At 39.7% G+C, this 16,128-nt stretch overlaps 1 protein-coding gene across 1 annotated transcript in view; it reads right to left on the minus strand.

Moving 5' to 3' along the window:
- The window catches only part of rab26 (RAB26, member RAS oncogene family), a 43,292-nt gene that overhangs the window by 20,634 nt on the left and 6,530 nt on the right, over positions 1 to 16,128 (minus strand). The window contains exons 3-4 of the mRNA XM_030775436.1: positions 5,641 to 5,682; positions 1,227 to 1,293 (exon numbers count right to left, since the gene is read on the minus strand). Coding sequence (XP_030631296.1) covers positions 1,227 to 1,293; positions 5,641 to 5,682 — 109 coding nt within the window. The remainder of the gene's footprint in view (positions 1 to 1,226; positions 1,294 to 5,640; positions 5,683 to 16,128) is intronic.

Raw genomic sequence — 16,128 nt, forward strand, 5'->3', positions numbered from 1 at the left:
CACACACACACACACACACACACACACACCCTATTACATGTCAAGTTGGTTGTACTGTCATCTCTGACAGCAGGTAAGGAGAAAGCAGGATTTGAAGAGTACTCTGATCTCAGAGGGACAGCTTAGTCAGGTCAAGGAGGAGAGAGCAATGAATTAACAAATATGCCCAGTTCTGACCAGATGCAGCCTCTTCCATAGTTTATAACCTCAGAATATAAGAAACCCCAAAGTTTCTGCTCCAATACAACTGACAGGAGAGGGGAAGGCAGAGAAAGAAAAGAGAGGGAGAGAGGAGGAGAGGTGGAAGCATATCTATACAAATATGTAACACATTGCTCCCAATATCTGTGTCCGCGAAAGTTATTGTTGCATCAGTGAAAGAAAATCATTTTGCTGTGGCAGAGTGAAATGACGCCTCGGCCCCTAAATTCTATTTGTTTACACTGGTGTGCACAGTGGCCTGCTGGAACAGTGCCATTCAATCCATTTCCACTTCAGAGCCTCTCAATACCCCAGTTATATGAACAGTTAATCATCAGGTGCTAACTGAAATTACTCAGGTATACTAGTGTCAGAGCTAAAATATGCAGCATGAGTTAATGTTATAGTGAAAATAAATTTAAAGGTATTAAATTAAAACCTGGTATCTCTAACAAATGCTCTCAGGTATGCCTACACAACATACAATTACCTGACAGTTATAAAACACAGTGTAGCTTCTTTAGAGTTACATGATTACAGCTCTCAGATGCAGATTACTTACGTACATTGCAATAGACAGGCAGTGGCATCTGTCACAATATTCTCCCATACAGACATTAAGGGCATTACGAGTACGAATAACCTAAGCAGTAGTTAGGTCATTAACTACACACGGGGAAATTAGAGGACACTTAAATCACGTATAAATAATGGTGTGTCAAACGTTCTTGAGATCTTTTAGTATTCATTATTTAGAGCAGTGTATTCCTATACCTGCTCCTGGGGTCTCTCACAGCTTTGTACACATTAAGATCTCTCTCTGCCTCAAAACACACTACAATTAATTCATGGTAATTCATTTTCATTGAAAGTCATTGATTAGCTGAAGCAGGCGTGTCGGAGCAGAAAAAACAGTAAAAGTGTCACAAGCCTCCAAGAGAAGAACTGGGAAACGTCGATTTTGGATGCTGAGAATTTGTTTGAACCACTGCATTATGAAGAGCCACAGAAAGCGTGGAACTCACCGTGAGCATCGCGGTAGTAAGCGTGTGTCACACTCCGAAAGCGTTCCTGTCCCGCTGTGTCCCAAATCTACAAGTGAGAGATGAAAGAGCCATCGTCAACCATCTACAGTCTTCACCAGTGCCTTTTGTCTTTATCTGTCACTTACTGCTCTCCTATCAAACAAACAAACCTAGGAAATAAGGGAGCATGTCATCTAGCACCCCTTACAGATCAGTAGTTCCAATACATTAATCATCCAGTTAAAAATCTGCTCACATTTATGTAATTTATTCATCCATAGTTAATTAATTCCTAAACACCAAAGAGCAAACTGTAGGCTGAAAAAGTCACTCTCATATAGTTTAAAATCAAAAACTAAACCATTCAGTATGTTTTGTTATAAAGATCTTATAAATACTGGATGGACTCAAGAGGTGATTTCTATACAGAATTAAGCAGTGGCCTCATAAAGTCTTTGACCTGCTTTTGAGAAAAACACGTGAAAAACACAGTGTAAGTACACTGCGCAGGTCTTTGAACAAGATGATTAAGCTGTCATAGCAGTGGCTGGTAGAATATGTCTTCATTCAAGGGTACAAATAACCAATGCCCCTGTCAACAAATGTATGTGTGACTCATAATTATAATGTCTGTCTGGCAGATATAATAATGAACACAGTAATGACCTAGTTCATGTCCTCAGTCTTGTTAGTAGCCAGGCTAACACTGTGGTAAAGATTAGCAATGACCTTATTAAAAGGCTCATTTGTGTTGGTCTTCCCTTTTGTCACAGAAAAGGACACACACTCTCCACAAATACTGATGATCCAACAAAACAAGAGCAAAACAAATTATCGGACTAAACTGACTGGGACTTCACAATAAGCTTGATGATAATTCCGATATTTTTTACTTTAATAACTTGATAGCACAACAGATTTAAGGATACAGTTTCAAGTGATGCAACATTGTTTAACATGTCTTTATTAATCCAGACATAACTTATGCAACACTTGTTAAATCAGTAGTAGTTAAGAGTCTATAGTTAAAGTCCAGTTTAAACAATCATTTTAGATGGTTTACACTTTAGGATACATTGTTCTTAGATAGGTCTAATGGTTCTCCCTATGCACAGTTTGTACCTCAGTTTTTGGGCCACGGTTTGGGTTGTATCACAGTTTGGGTTGAAAGAATAATGAACCAATTCAAAATTTGAGTTTGTCTTTCTTTTTAAATGTATACAAATTTAACACAAAAAGAACAAATTTAACACAAACAGTGCAAAAGCTCATCAAAAAACAAGAATGAAAGAAAACTAATCCTCAGGACCTTTAAAGGTTTTCTTTTAGAAAATGACTGCAAGAAAACCAAACTTGAATTATTTTAAGTCTTTTCTCCATGACAGTGAGTGGAAGAAATCTAAACATTAGAAAATGACTGCAAAATTTCTGTTGCATAAATGACTGCAAAACCGAAGTACTGCCACACGCGCAATTTAAACGAGGCAAGAGGGCCCTCAGTTTCAGGACTGTCGCTCGATCATGCCATTTCAGCAGAAAAAGAAGCACATGACGACTGCAAAATGACGACTGACTGCTCTGACCTTTCTCCAGATCAATGTGCGGCGACTTCGATATAAGAGAAAAACAAGTTTTCACTTAGAGAAGCTTAGAGATTTTCTCTCTTCATGCGGATTCATAGACGTCAGTATAATTTATATTAAGTATGGCCTGAGTAATGACACGATGTAGAGGAAGAAGAAGAAGAAGGAGAAGAAGGAGAAGAACAAGAAGAACAAGAAGTACTTTATTTGTCACACACACCGAGCAGTGAGCAGTGAAATGTGGCCTCTGCATTTAACCCATCCTATCACCAGGGAGCACACACACTATGAGTTAGGAGTAGTGGGTAGCTGCCGGCGCCCAGGGATCAACTCCAGGTCTTCTTACCAGTGCCTCAGTCGAGGTCACTGACTCCTGTTAAACCTAGCATGCATGTGTTTGTGGTAGGAGGAAACCAGAGCATCCGGAGGAAACCCACGCAAACACAGGGAGAACGTACAAATTCCACACAGAAAGGACCTGGAATGGCCGGGATTCGAACCCTGGGCCTTCTTGTTGTGAGGCAACAGTGCTAACTACTGCAAGTAAGGAAATTTTATATATAAAGCACATGTTTTTGCATTGACTGAAGTGCTGTACAAAGATAGAGAGAACAAACACATAGTTTGAATATCAGCATAGCGAATATCAGCATAGTTCATATTACATGTATATATTACACTCGTACTACATCATGTTTATATTACATTTCTACATTTATATTACCCTATCTACTTTTACTTATTTTCAAAAAACACTTTCAAAAAACTTTTTGTCACTTTCTAAAAACCTTTTTTACTATATATGTATATTCTTGCAGAAATAGAGGGGGGGGTACATTTCACTGCCAATGTCTCAACACCGTGTATGTGACGAATAAACAATTGAACTTGAACTAGAAGAAAACACAGCAGGTCACCCATACGCACAGTTCAAGTTTTAAAGGCTTTGGAATAAAGGGAAGTTTTGATTCTTGATTTAAAAACAGAAATGGAAGAGGCACACCTAATGCCGGGTGGTTAGCTGTTCTACAGCCTTGGTGGAGCAACCACAGAGGCACAGTCCACCTTGAGCTTTCACCATAATCATGTAAGAGCCAGAGGGAGCTGTTAAGCCCAGAATTGATTGTACTGAATAGAACTTTAAGTCTATGACAGTTCTTGAAAATGATGTCTGAGAAATATTTTTGCCCTTGCTCTCTCCAGCTTCTTCTTTCCTGGAACTTAGCTAGACAGTTCTTTCGGAAGATCGTGAGATATTTTCAGTTTATCTTTTTTTTTCTCCCTTTCCTTTCTGCTCTTCTGCAGGCCTGCCTAAGGGACACGGGGGTGTCATTTAGCCAAGGCTGCGCCTTAGGCTTGGGCTGTCGTCTGAGTTTAAGGGGAGAAAAAGTGTCAAGAATGGCTGAACAGAAAGAATTAAAAAAGAGTGACAAGTTCATCTGCACTCAGCTGAGGAGAGGAAGCCGCGGTGGAATGAGTAAGGGGAACTTTTATGAAGGCAACTGTGAAATAACCGGCTGTCGGGGACTTTATGGACAGAGAGCAATGACCTAAGGTTCCGCAGATACGGATTTGACAGGGCGACATAGCATTGAAGACTACTGGCTTAGCATCTGAAACACAGGAATCTTCCATTTTAATATTACCAACAGAAGAACCAAATGATAAATGAAGATTAAGTATATGACCCATGGATAGACTGAAAAAGAGTAAAAGAATCAAGGGCTTGAGTAAACTCACTAACCATAAGCTTAGAAGTGCAACAGATATGAATATTAAAATCAAAATTTAGTATTATGCCGGTTATGGCCAGAATTCTGCTAAAAAAAAAAATCAGAAAACCCATTAATACAATCCTTACTTGACTTATTTGATACAAGGACACCTCGCCATGGATTTTCTAAATTCAATTTTTAATGTCTGTACCTTGAAGATATTACACTTCTTGACAGAGACTACATGACATTTAAAATGGCTTTTAGCGATCCTAAGAGAACTAAGAGAACTAAAAAGGCTACAGTCTGTAGACTACAGTTCTGAAAAGGGGCTTGACTCACCAACACCAAGTCAGGTTTCTGTTAAAAACAAAAACGACAAACCACAGGATATGGGCAACAAACACCCACGGGTATCAGCGATAAGAATCAAGGATGAAAAAAACTTATGTGCACCAGGGTAAAGACTGAACAAATTCACAACAAGGGTTCATGTGTAAGAAGAGCTTGAAAGTCATAGAGCAGAAGTGGCGAGATATTTTGGACAAACATGCACACGGGCAGCACGATCATATGGTGGACAGGTGGAGCAGGTAAAAGGCCAAACACTGGCAACATATTGGGAGGAGGGCTGCTAGTGTCTTGTTGTTCTCTAAATGGTTACTTGGCCATGATAGTCATTAAACTTGTTATAACTATCTATTAGTTAAACCATACACATTCCATATAATAAGCATGGGAGTGAACAGTGAGCACAGTGAGAAATGAAGAAGAATTCATACCGGTTTCAAAACATGGTTGATGCTATTGTTAATGATAAAAAAGGACTAACAGTGTAGAGTTTTGGTATCATGTTCTAGAAAAATAGACCAAAAAACAAATTTCACTTACAGAAGCTGAGATGAAAAAAAAAATATTTGCAGTTGACTAAACATATACATTGAGCCGAACCGAGGACTATAAGACCGTGGTTTTCAGTTTCGCTGCAAAACCGTTATACCCCTAGTGTACAAATCCCAACAACATTAAACAGAATCACTATACATTCAACTGTTGACTGCTCCATTGAAATACAAAAATGTTACTGCCATACAAAATTTCAGAAATTGCCCTTACCTGTAGTTTGACCCTCACGCCATCAATGTTGAGCACTTTATTCTGCAACAAAACAGTGCAAAGAGAAAAATTTGAGTAGAGCCAGACAAACGTCTCATAACTTAATGTTGCTTATGAGTCAGTGAGCACCTGTGGATTTTGCCAAGCAATGCTTTGCTGTAGAGATGCCAACATAGGGCTTTGGTTACCATCACTGTGATCCTCCACACAGCCTCACAAGCAATGTTTCAACTGACATCATGATTATGATGTGGCGTAATTCTGGTATATTCTGGTCAGACAGTTTGACCACATATGATGCTCAACATAAGGTAAAGGTCAATGACTTTGTTAAGTTATACAGCTGTCACAGAAGAGCAATCTAACTCAAACATATTTAGTCCAATTCAACTTGACTCGGCTGATTCAATTTGTCTGGAATTTCAGGGCTCTGAAGCATTAGTGCTGATTCTGTCTCGTGACTGGACAAGGTCTTTTGGAATGAGCATCTAACAGGGCAAAAACAGTTTTAGGGGGAAATCCAAGTGCATTACTTTTAATTTGTCTGGACAGAAAGCAGCTGTTCCTCAAACTCTGACCAGCTGTGGAGAAACTCAGAGTACCTCATTACTAAAATCACCATCAGACTGAGATTAAAAAAAAAAAAAAAAGTCAAACAAGACACATGCTCACAGATGCTCAATCTTAAGACATGTAAACAAAAACCTACAAGAAATGATAAACAAGTCATTTTAAAATAATAATAATAATAATAATAAAAAGAACTAAAAGTTTTCACTTTATTTAGCTTGCAAGACCAACAGATGGCCATTATACATTTTAGCTGAAGACTGCCAGGAGCAATGCCAGAAACAATATGTCTTATTTGTGCGGTGGTACAGTTTGTTGTGTCTTTATTCTCTTGCTGCCGAACTGCTGTGTCAAGGTTTAAAAAGTGGAGAGGGAAGTTAACTGAGACATTGGAGAAGTCTGCAGAGCCTGTGTTTGGCACATTTGACAACTTAAAAACCATCTTGGGATCTTCCCTCAAGAGTGAACCTCAGAAAAAAAGACAGCACATTGTTTGGGTAGAGCTTAGCGGTAACATGGCCACAAACAGCACAGCTGTCAGCTTGTCAGCACATTATGGAACTTCTTCTGTATTATTATAAATCAGCTGTCAATCTAAGCTGTAAAGGGTGAAAAGGGTTAAAACAAAATGTAGCAAAAACTTACCTGAAACGCAATGTGAAGCCCTGGAATAACAAATGGAAACAAACAAACCCTCCATCCACCCACACAAATACTCTCTACCCACCATTCCCAGTGCATGAGTTAGACACAGCTGTAAGAGGCATGATGAGGTCTAATGAGACTTTCACCTGAGGAAATGCCAGGAGAAAATAAGGATACCTTCTATTAGATCAGGGTTAAGTGGACACAGTGGAGTGTAGACAGGAGACATGCATTAATAGAGTCTATAGGGAATACATCCTAACAGGAGAGTGTTAGGTCTCAGAACAGGTACAGCACACATAAGGTTTGGTTCCACCCCAGTCCAGTTACAGTTTTCTGTAGAACCAAACGGGGCCAGTAGAGATGAAGAATGTTATTAAAGAGCCAAGCAAAAGACAACAAAGGCTCTTAACAGATAAAATCTATCAGTGAAAAGTAAGTTGCAAAGGACATTTTGAGACACTTTAAAAGTTATCATTTCATATCATACACTCGTGCTTTTATTGTGGTGCAGCAAGACGCTGATGCATAGAATGAATCTATCAGCAGATTCAAATATGTATATGTATAAAGCAATAATTTTACAGTTCTCATATAGAGGTCTGTACTGAGCTGAAGCAGGCAGGAAGAGATTCGTCAACACAACTGTGTCAGTATAAACCTGTTAAACACAAATTCCCACACCTTTCCATTCCTGTTAGCCTCACATTCAGCTGCCTTTGTTCATGGGTCCAGGGGGATGATAATATGACAGCATGTAGGGGCAACACTGAATGGTAATGGCTCATCCCTGAGGTGCGTCCTGTTCAGCTGTTAAGGAACATGAGCCTCATGAAGCAGTCTCTGTTGGCTGCTATCGCCATCGACATATCTGATCTCTGATCTGAATCAGACTCACTGAAAATGTATGAATAGATAACAGCAGACATCACAGCATGTGGAACTAAACAAAACTGAATCTCCTACATTCTGGATACAAGGATCCCCAGGACATGGTTCTCTTTCTCTCTCTCTCTCTCTCTCTCTCTCTCTCTCTCTCTCTCCCTTTCTCACTTTCTTGCTCTTTCCTCTTGCCTGGAGATCAGAACCATGCCCTTCCATTCAAAATTTATTCCATCAATATTGCATACAGTGTACAATATACGGCTATTGTCTCCGAGCGCAACACCGGTCAAATACTGTAGTTGTCAAAAGAGAAAGAGATTATTCTGATACATTTTTTATGAACACTCCTGATCATTCAGTTTCTTACTGTTTTTTTTTATCACAAGAGACTGTAAACTCTACAACACACATGCATAATCCTTCACTGTTACTGAAAGCCTCCAGTCATGATTCAAACAGAACTGGCTACTGAGTAAGTCAAGGTTACTTTGACCTCTGGCTCCAGCTGTGATTGTTTATGGTCTATGTTCACACAGCATAGCACCGACAACAACCAGTGGCCACATAACTATTCAAAAATAGCCGGAAAGTAAAAAAAAAGAAAGAAAGAAAAGGAAAAAAATGATGAATGCTGCAATGACAATGTTTTGTATTGCCATAAACCTCATAAATGTCATGGCTGTTATGTAATACATAAAGTTTAATGCGATAACATTCAGTGTAAAAGGCATTGTTGAAGACTGCTATGATATTCAATGTGATGTGGATCTGTTCTTCAGCCCCAAGATCAGTCAGAGAACCCCCCCCCCCCCAACAACAGCCCACTAAAATATGGTCACTATTATAGAACTATTCACTCAATGTTGAACATTTATACTGCATATCACAGTTTTAAAATGACCATGATTCTTCACTGAATGCAATGACTGATCATCACATTAAAGTTCAATATCATTTCAGAGTAAGGTGAGAGTCAATGATGTGTGTGTGTGTGAGAGAGAGGGGAAGAGAGAAAGGGAGCTAGTGAGAGAGAGAGAGAGAGAGATGATTCACCAAGCAATGAAAAAACAAATACACTCAGAAAATTGTTAGTAATCAGCAATACACAAAACCCCTGCACATCTGAAAGTTCCTTCCAGACAATGTAGATAAGAACAAAAGCTGTGTGTGTGTGTGTGTGTGTGTGTGTGTGTGTGTGTGTTGTAGCTGTACCTGCAAGTGATTGTATAAGTGTGTGTAGGAGGCACTGATGTAAAAAAGCAGTGGGTAAAGTGGTAAATCACACAGCAAGGAGGACACATCTCCTGTGTCCTGTTCAGTATTCAGACTTGTCCACTCCAGAGCTGTACAAGCATCTTCATGCTGAAATTATGACTGCAGGTGGAATGCTCCCCCAGTAGAATACCTCGCTACAAGTTTTTAATTACCATCACAGCACCTGTGTACACTGCCACAATCATAGACGTGCACTTAATGTTATGCTGACTGTGTGAGCCCTGATTTCAGTAAGCATTTTCACCGTTTTTCCCTCATGCAAACGAATTTAGTTTAAAAACCCCACATACAGCGTACCGCAACACTGACGGTATATTTATTGTCTCGTATGTTGATTTTCAAATCTTTCACTTTGCTGTTCTCTGGTGTCAAAATATGCTATCTCAAATCCTAAAAGAAAGCTTTTACAGCTGCACCTCACACTGTCATTCTCTCTCTCTATCTCTCTCTCTCTCTCTCTCTCTCTCTCTCGAATGGGGCAAGGTCTTACATGTGCATGAGTCTGAGTCTGAACCACTCCTGCTGCCTCCTGATTTCTCCTCTCTCCCCTCAGAACATTTCCTATCTTCTCTCTGCTCCCTGTGTCCACATTCATTCTCCATATCTCCATCAGTTTCTGGACTTTGTCTTCAAACTGAGTTGTTGCAGAAGGTACACCAATTTTTAATGCAGATGTACTGAGGTACTGAAGTATGCCTGTCTGCTCTTCCAGTATGTGTAGAGCATTAATGCCGGCATAGTGGACCAGAGGTGTTTTGTATAATGTCATTATCCTGGGAAAGGTATGATGACTCATTTTTTTTCTCATCATATCTCTCTGTATGTGTGTGTGTGTGCGTGCGTGTGTGTGTGTGTGTGTGAGACTATGATTTTTCTCCTCATCCCATTATTAAGACATCAAGTCCGTTTTCAAACAGAAAGTTTGAGAGCTGTACTGATGTGAGAGAGCAGAGAGAGGGGGAATGAAAGAGAAGCTTCACGCTAACACAATAAAAAGTCTCTGTACATACACTCACTGTTTGGACATGGACAGGTGCTGCTTAATATTCATCAGGGGGAAAGCTGTGATCTCCGTCCAGATGCGTCGGGCTGGAGTTGAGTTGCCAATCAAAGTTAATGTACACTCCAAGGTGATAGGATGAATATTTATAACAATGCTTTTAATCAAACAAAGAGAGCTAGAAATCATAGAGGAGCTTATCATGGGTCATCCTTTTGCTCATATATCTGACATCAATTTGTCACTCATATTCCATACTGTGAATATTACATACTATGAATGCCCCTACTTTTACAGCTTTATTTTGTTATTAGAAGTGTACGTGTTCACGTGTGTGTTGTTTTGAACCTTTCCTACCATCGTCTACAATAGTCGAGACTTAATTTATTGCATCTTCCAAAAGCATTCAGCATTGAGGTGAGTCTCTCAACAGTAATAAAGATATCCTCATTATCGCTGGATACCATGGAAACCATCCCCTTAAAAAGACAGAAAATTACCTGGGGGCTAATGACGGAACGGCATAATGATACAAGCATAACATTGTTAAGTGACACCTTTGTGTAATTAACACTTCCCCTTGGAGAGGTAATTATGTACAACATGCTGTAATGATTTCATGGTCATTTTAAGAACAAACGTGCTGGATTTCAGTTGTGTTCGGACAATAACACATGGTGAGTCACTGTTGACTTTGATTCCTTTGAGCCAGGCAGCCTCATTTGAAATACATTCATGACAAAAGAAAAAAGATACATTGCCGCCGCTGTCAAAGTGCCAAAGGTAACTCTCCTGAACTGCTGCTCTTTACCTCATATGACCCAGTAAGATCCAGGGCACACCGCCATATTGTTTGAACACTCAGTCAACAGGCCCGGAGGAAATGGGGCTATGTAGGAGATTTCACACGGCTCCACACACTGTCATAATGCACACACACAAATGACAGTCAAACATAGCCTGGAATATGATTGTGCCTCCAGGAAAATATTATAATATCATGCAGAGAGAGAACAGAAAGTCACCACAGCATTCAGCACACATTACTGCGTTCAGACACAACAGAGGTCGAGATCCTTCCGGCATATTCTATACACAGAGGAAGAGAGAGATGCACCTTTACTCTATGCCATATCCATACTCACGTCTGCTGCAAAATCTTTGATATCACTACTCAGTTTCTGTGAAGCTCCTAAGCACGTCTCTCTCTCTCTCACTCTCTCTCACCCTCTCTCTGTCTCTCTCACTCTCTCTCTCTCTCTCTCTCTCTCTCTCTCTCTCTCTCTCTCACTCTCTCTTTATCGCTCTCTCACTCTCTCTCTCCCTCTTGCTCTCTGAGTACACAAATATGTTTTTGTGTGTATAATGTGTGGGTTGCTCCTGACAGCCGCTCTTTGTGTGAACTGCTAAATTAGTGCTCCTCCGGGGCACTAGCCTGTATATTTCCTCTGGAGTACAGATTCACGGCCAAGCGCGATCTAAGTGCGCATTATATAATACATATTTGTGTGCTTCAGCATCAGCAACACAAACATACTGTATGCTCGCAAAGACTCACACACAGAAAATGTCAAAAACTTAAAAATATCAGCAACATACAACATTTAAAATAAACACTGAGCTCTACTGCACAGATCTTCACTTTCTTTCCATATTCAAAACACACATATCTGTGATGTCTACAATCCACTGATATCCTGTAAAAATTCCATGTTAACTTTTTTTCAGCTAATCACTGCCCAGCTGAGAACAGTATACTGATATGAGTAACCGGGTTGTCCTTTGACAGCCCAGAGGTTGTGTTCCCAGTACAAACACTCACTAACTGTGTCCTGACTATGAGAAACCCCTTTGGATGCTTGAAACAATGGATGAAACGGCACATTCTAAAATCTTGTGACTGATGACCATCTATTGATTGAGAAAATACTTCCTAACCTCAAAACTGAATCAATGAACAGTCGATTGTTCCTTTTCTTGACGCCGTTTTCCGAGATATATTCATTGAGGTATCGAAGAAGTACGGTCTGAAACTGGAAAAAATGATTTGATTAAAAATAGAGAAACTACCTTTATCTAAATCTCAACTCCAGCAGATCATAATGAGAGGAACACATCCAGAGACCTGTCATCAGGAAACTGCGGACTTTCTCAGTGCTTTTTTTCTGTTTGTTAGGGTTTTTTTGTCCTCTGGGTTTTGAACTGCTCAAAAACCCTGTCAGGTGCATAGTGTATCTGTCAAGAACATAGTGTTCTCTCTACTGTGGCCATTCTGTTAAGGTATGTGTAATGGCACCGTTAAGTGCTGACTTTACTGGGGCCAGTACCTGACCAAGAATAATGTAATACATTTGTAATTACATTTGGAAAGTTTTATTTTGTTTCCTGTAAAGCATTACAGGACAATGCCCCTACCCCCACCCCTTGTTTGTGAGTATTTCAGTTAAGTCAGTGCTTGTTTAATCTGGGCAAACCATAAACATAATTTATCCTTTAATATCATATTATTTCTAGTTCAACCATTGCACACAATGATGGAGAGCATGCTTTGGTTGAAATGAGAAAATGTTTTTTGACTGACCATTATAAGGGCAAACCTGCATGACCCCCTGTCTCAATCCATTATTTCTACCCTTTTCCATCTAAAAAACATTTACTGGACAAAAAATACTGAACTTCTTTCAGTTTAACCATTTGGCTGTCTTAAATTAGAGCAGTCTTAAATAAGGGCTTTGAATATGAAGCTACAGTTATTAAAAAGGGTTGTTTGAAATCACCTTACTATGTGAAATCACTGCATGTGGGACAACTGACAGTTCTCAGATGTACCTAAGCTATCTGTCAATTCAAGTGCATATTCCTTTCATGACTATTATTACTGATACAACATATGATTTAAATTCTTGCAAAGAAAGACTATTTGTCAAATCAGGCTTGAGTTCTTGTCCAGAGAGAGAGAGAGGGAGAGAGAAAGAGAGAGAGAGAGAGAGAGAGAGACAGAGAGACAGAGAGAGACAGAGAGAATGAAAGCATGAAGTGCAGCTGTAAAGCTTCCTTTTAGGCTTTGACATCAACATCAGAGAGCAGGAAAGTGAGAGATTTGAAAATCAAATCTGAGAGAGGGAGAGAGACTGTGCTGCTTTCTGAGTCCAACATGCTTAGAATAGAGTAACAGGAAGCAACAGATCTAAGAGTTCTCTTGGGTAAGATGGGGGCTTCTAGTTTAACACTTAACAGATTTACCATCAAGATCATGTTCATTTCAGCAATTCCATACAAAACCTCCTATGTAATCCACAGGGACGGTAATGATTTTATGAGAGTTTGTCAGACAGGGAGCTGTATCCATGCAGTATTTGATAATCTGATAAACCCATTATACTCACTGAAACAGATTTACTTAGAAGCTCTAATTGAAAAAAAAAGACATTATTAATTCAAAGACTGTCACTAAACCGTTATCAAAAATTTGGTGTAAGACAGCAAGTACTTCCAAGAAAAGGACACAGCGGGGAAAAATATATATATAGTTGCCTGGGGTTTAATTTAATTTCCATTTCCACATGACAAGATCTCCCTGGAATCTCGTACACATTATTTCTCTGAAAGACCATGTTTTATACAGAATAAATGTAGTTGTCACAGTGAGGATTCAGAGATTACACAAGCAGTTTCCCCCCTCCTGGGCAAACTCAAAAACTTTTCTCTTATGCCCCCTCCCCTTCAGTTCCCTTTATCTCACAAACATCCTTCAGGTCTTGTGGATAAGATGGGTCATTCTGTAATGATAAGATATTAAAGAGCAGCCTCTGGTGCGGTCTCCTCTGAACACACTGATGAAATATCAGACTAAGCGAAAATGATCTGATTTTTATTATTATTATTTTACAACATGATGATGGCAACCTGCAGGTCTGGTCTTGAATGACTCAAGGCAAAATTATTATATGATATGTTTATCAAAGAGACAGACAGAGCTAAACTGATCGTTTAAATCAGAAGCAAGGGACAAAGCATTAAAAGTTTAATTTGATGCTATCTGTATCAATGGTCGAACTGTGAAGCTGATTAATAGCTTTTTGAAACCAGCTATCCACCACTTATCCTGTTCATTAATAATTAGTTTAAACTCTGATATTTATTAACTAAATGATATTTATTATTAGTTCTTATATAATATGTTATTAAAGCCCGAAAAGAAGAGGAAAATCTTTGGGCTAGTTTGGGTGTGATATTCCTTCATATTGAAGGCATTTAGTGACAGACATCCCACACACATCTTTTCCTCTGCAGTCACATCAGAAAGAGAGTGGCACAGACTGCACCAAAAGTAAACAAAAGTTCCAACAAAACTCACACCTCTGAACTGAACTGCCCAAAGCTATAAGTCTCTTAAGAATAGCAACTCAAGGACACACACACACACACACACATATGCACACACAGACGCATGCACGCGCACACACGCGCGCGCACACACGCACACACGTACACACACACACACACACACACACAAGAACACCATCTGGCCCAGTCTTTGATAGATTAGCCCTCATTAGTCCCAATTACAATCAAAAGAGTTACACTGAGACAAAAAAAAATAATGATGAGATATTTCCTCACACTTAGAGTATATGTTAAGCACACAAGGGAGCCTGTGCTGATAAAATGTTTTCACGAGCAAAAAGTTCACCAACAAAGACACTTTGTGTGAAAAAATGTGTATGGATTCTACAATGAGCAAAGAAGCTATCCTACAGTGCTTAGATTGAAGACATGTAGGTCCCCAGACCCCAAAAAGCAATTCAGTTTCTCTCTCTCTCTCTCTCTCTCTCTCTCTCTCTCTCTCTCACATACACGCGCACGCACACACACACACACATACACACACACATACACACACACATACACACACACACACACACATACACCACACGCACACACTCGCAAATACATAAACACATATGCATACATGCACACACACATCACTGTCAACTTCACTCCTTTTAAATGTAGCCAGTAGCTGGGTGTTGTATTTGATCTCTGTGACAACAGTGCAGAGTAGAAAGAGAGGCAAGGCCTGTCAGTCTGTGTATGATCCCTGCTGCTTTGAGGATGCTTCCTTAAAGGCAAAGGGTGGCAGGTGGCAGTGCCCCACTGAACACTGCCACATGCATACTAAAACATCTCCTAAAGAGAATATGCTAGGTAGTGCAAAGCTCACTGAAGAGTAACCGGTCACTCACATGACTAAAAACCACTTCAGGTGTGCGGGAACGGCACTCGACAAACATGAGATCGTCATATTTTGATTCCTTAGTGGGGCGATTATTTCAAATTCTTATCCGTGCAATGCTGATGCTGAGACTCGTACGTTCAGAACAAGTTGGGCTAGAGATGCACTCAAGAGAGACATAAGATTAAATTCCAACTAAAGCACTTTTTAAACTACTTTTTTTTAACAATGTTCCTGTTTGATATATTTAATGTTTGCGCTAGTGCCCGTTGACTATGATTTTTCAAGTATGGTCTGGTCCAGTGTGGAGCACCAGCCTCACTACATCCTCCCTCCAGTGACCCTACCTAGGCACTCCAGTCATTAACGGTTCATTAGGGGGTTGGGAATTTAAAAAAAAAAAACACCTTTACCGAACTTAATGAGGGCACGTTAATTTCAACTGCTTCTCTCCAAGCACAGCACAAACAGGAGGACATGAGGGACTGTTGAAACAAACAGTATAACTAGCCTAATCATAAAAGTAAATAGTTTTATCATCACCTTTGAGAAACAGTAAGTGAATTTTATGTTTACAGCCCCCAAGGGCATAATCCAGATCTGCTGCAGTAAACACAGATGGGACACGGGACGTATTAAACAACCACCACAGAACCACAGTATGAAAACATTGGCTGATAAGAGAATTGCAAAGGAGAAGGAATAGGGCAGTTGCTTAATGATATAGCTACTAAGCAGCTGCTTTAAATTAGAAGCCACAGAGGTATTTTTCAAAGTAACGCATAAATGATGCATGGAACACACCTTTAAGCACCTTTCTTTAATTTCTAAATTAGGAAAACAGACCATGAATACAAACACACGACAGTACTCCACA

This window comes from Chanos chanos, chromosome 5 (assembly GCF_902362185.1).
Source record: "Chanos chanos chromosome 5, fChaCha1.1, whole genome shotgun sequence".
In the NCBI taxonomy this organism is placed as follows: domain Eukaryota; kingdom Metazoa; phylum Chordata; class Actinopteri; order Gonorynchiformes; family Chanidae; genus Chanos; species Chanos chanos.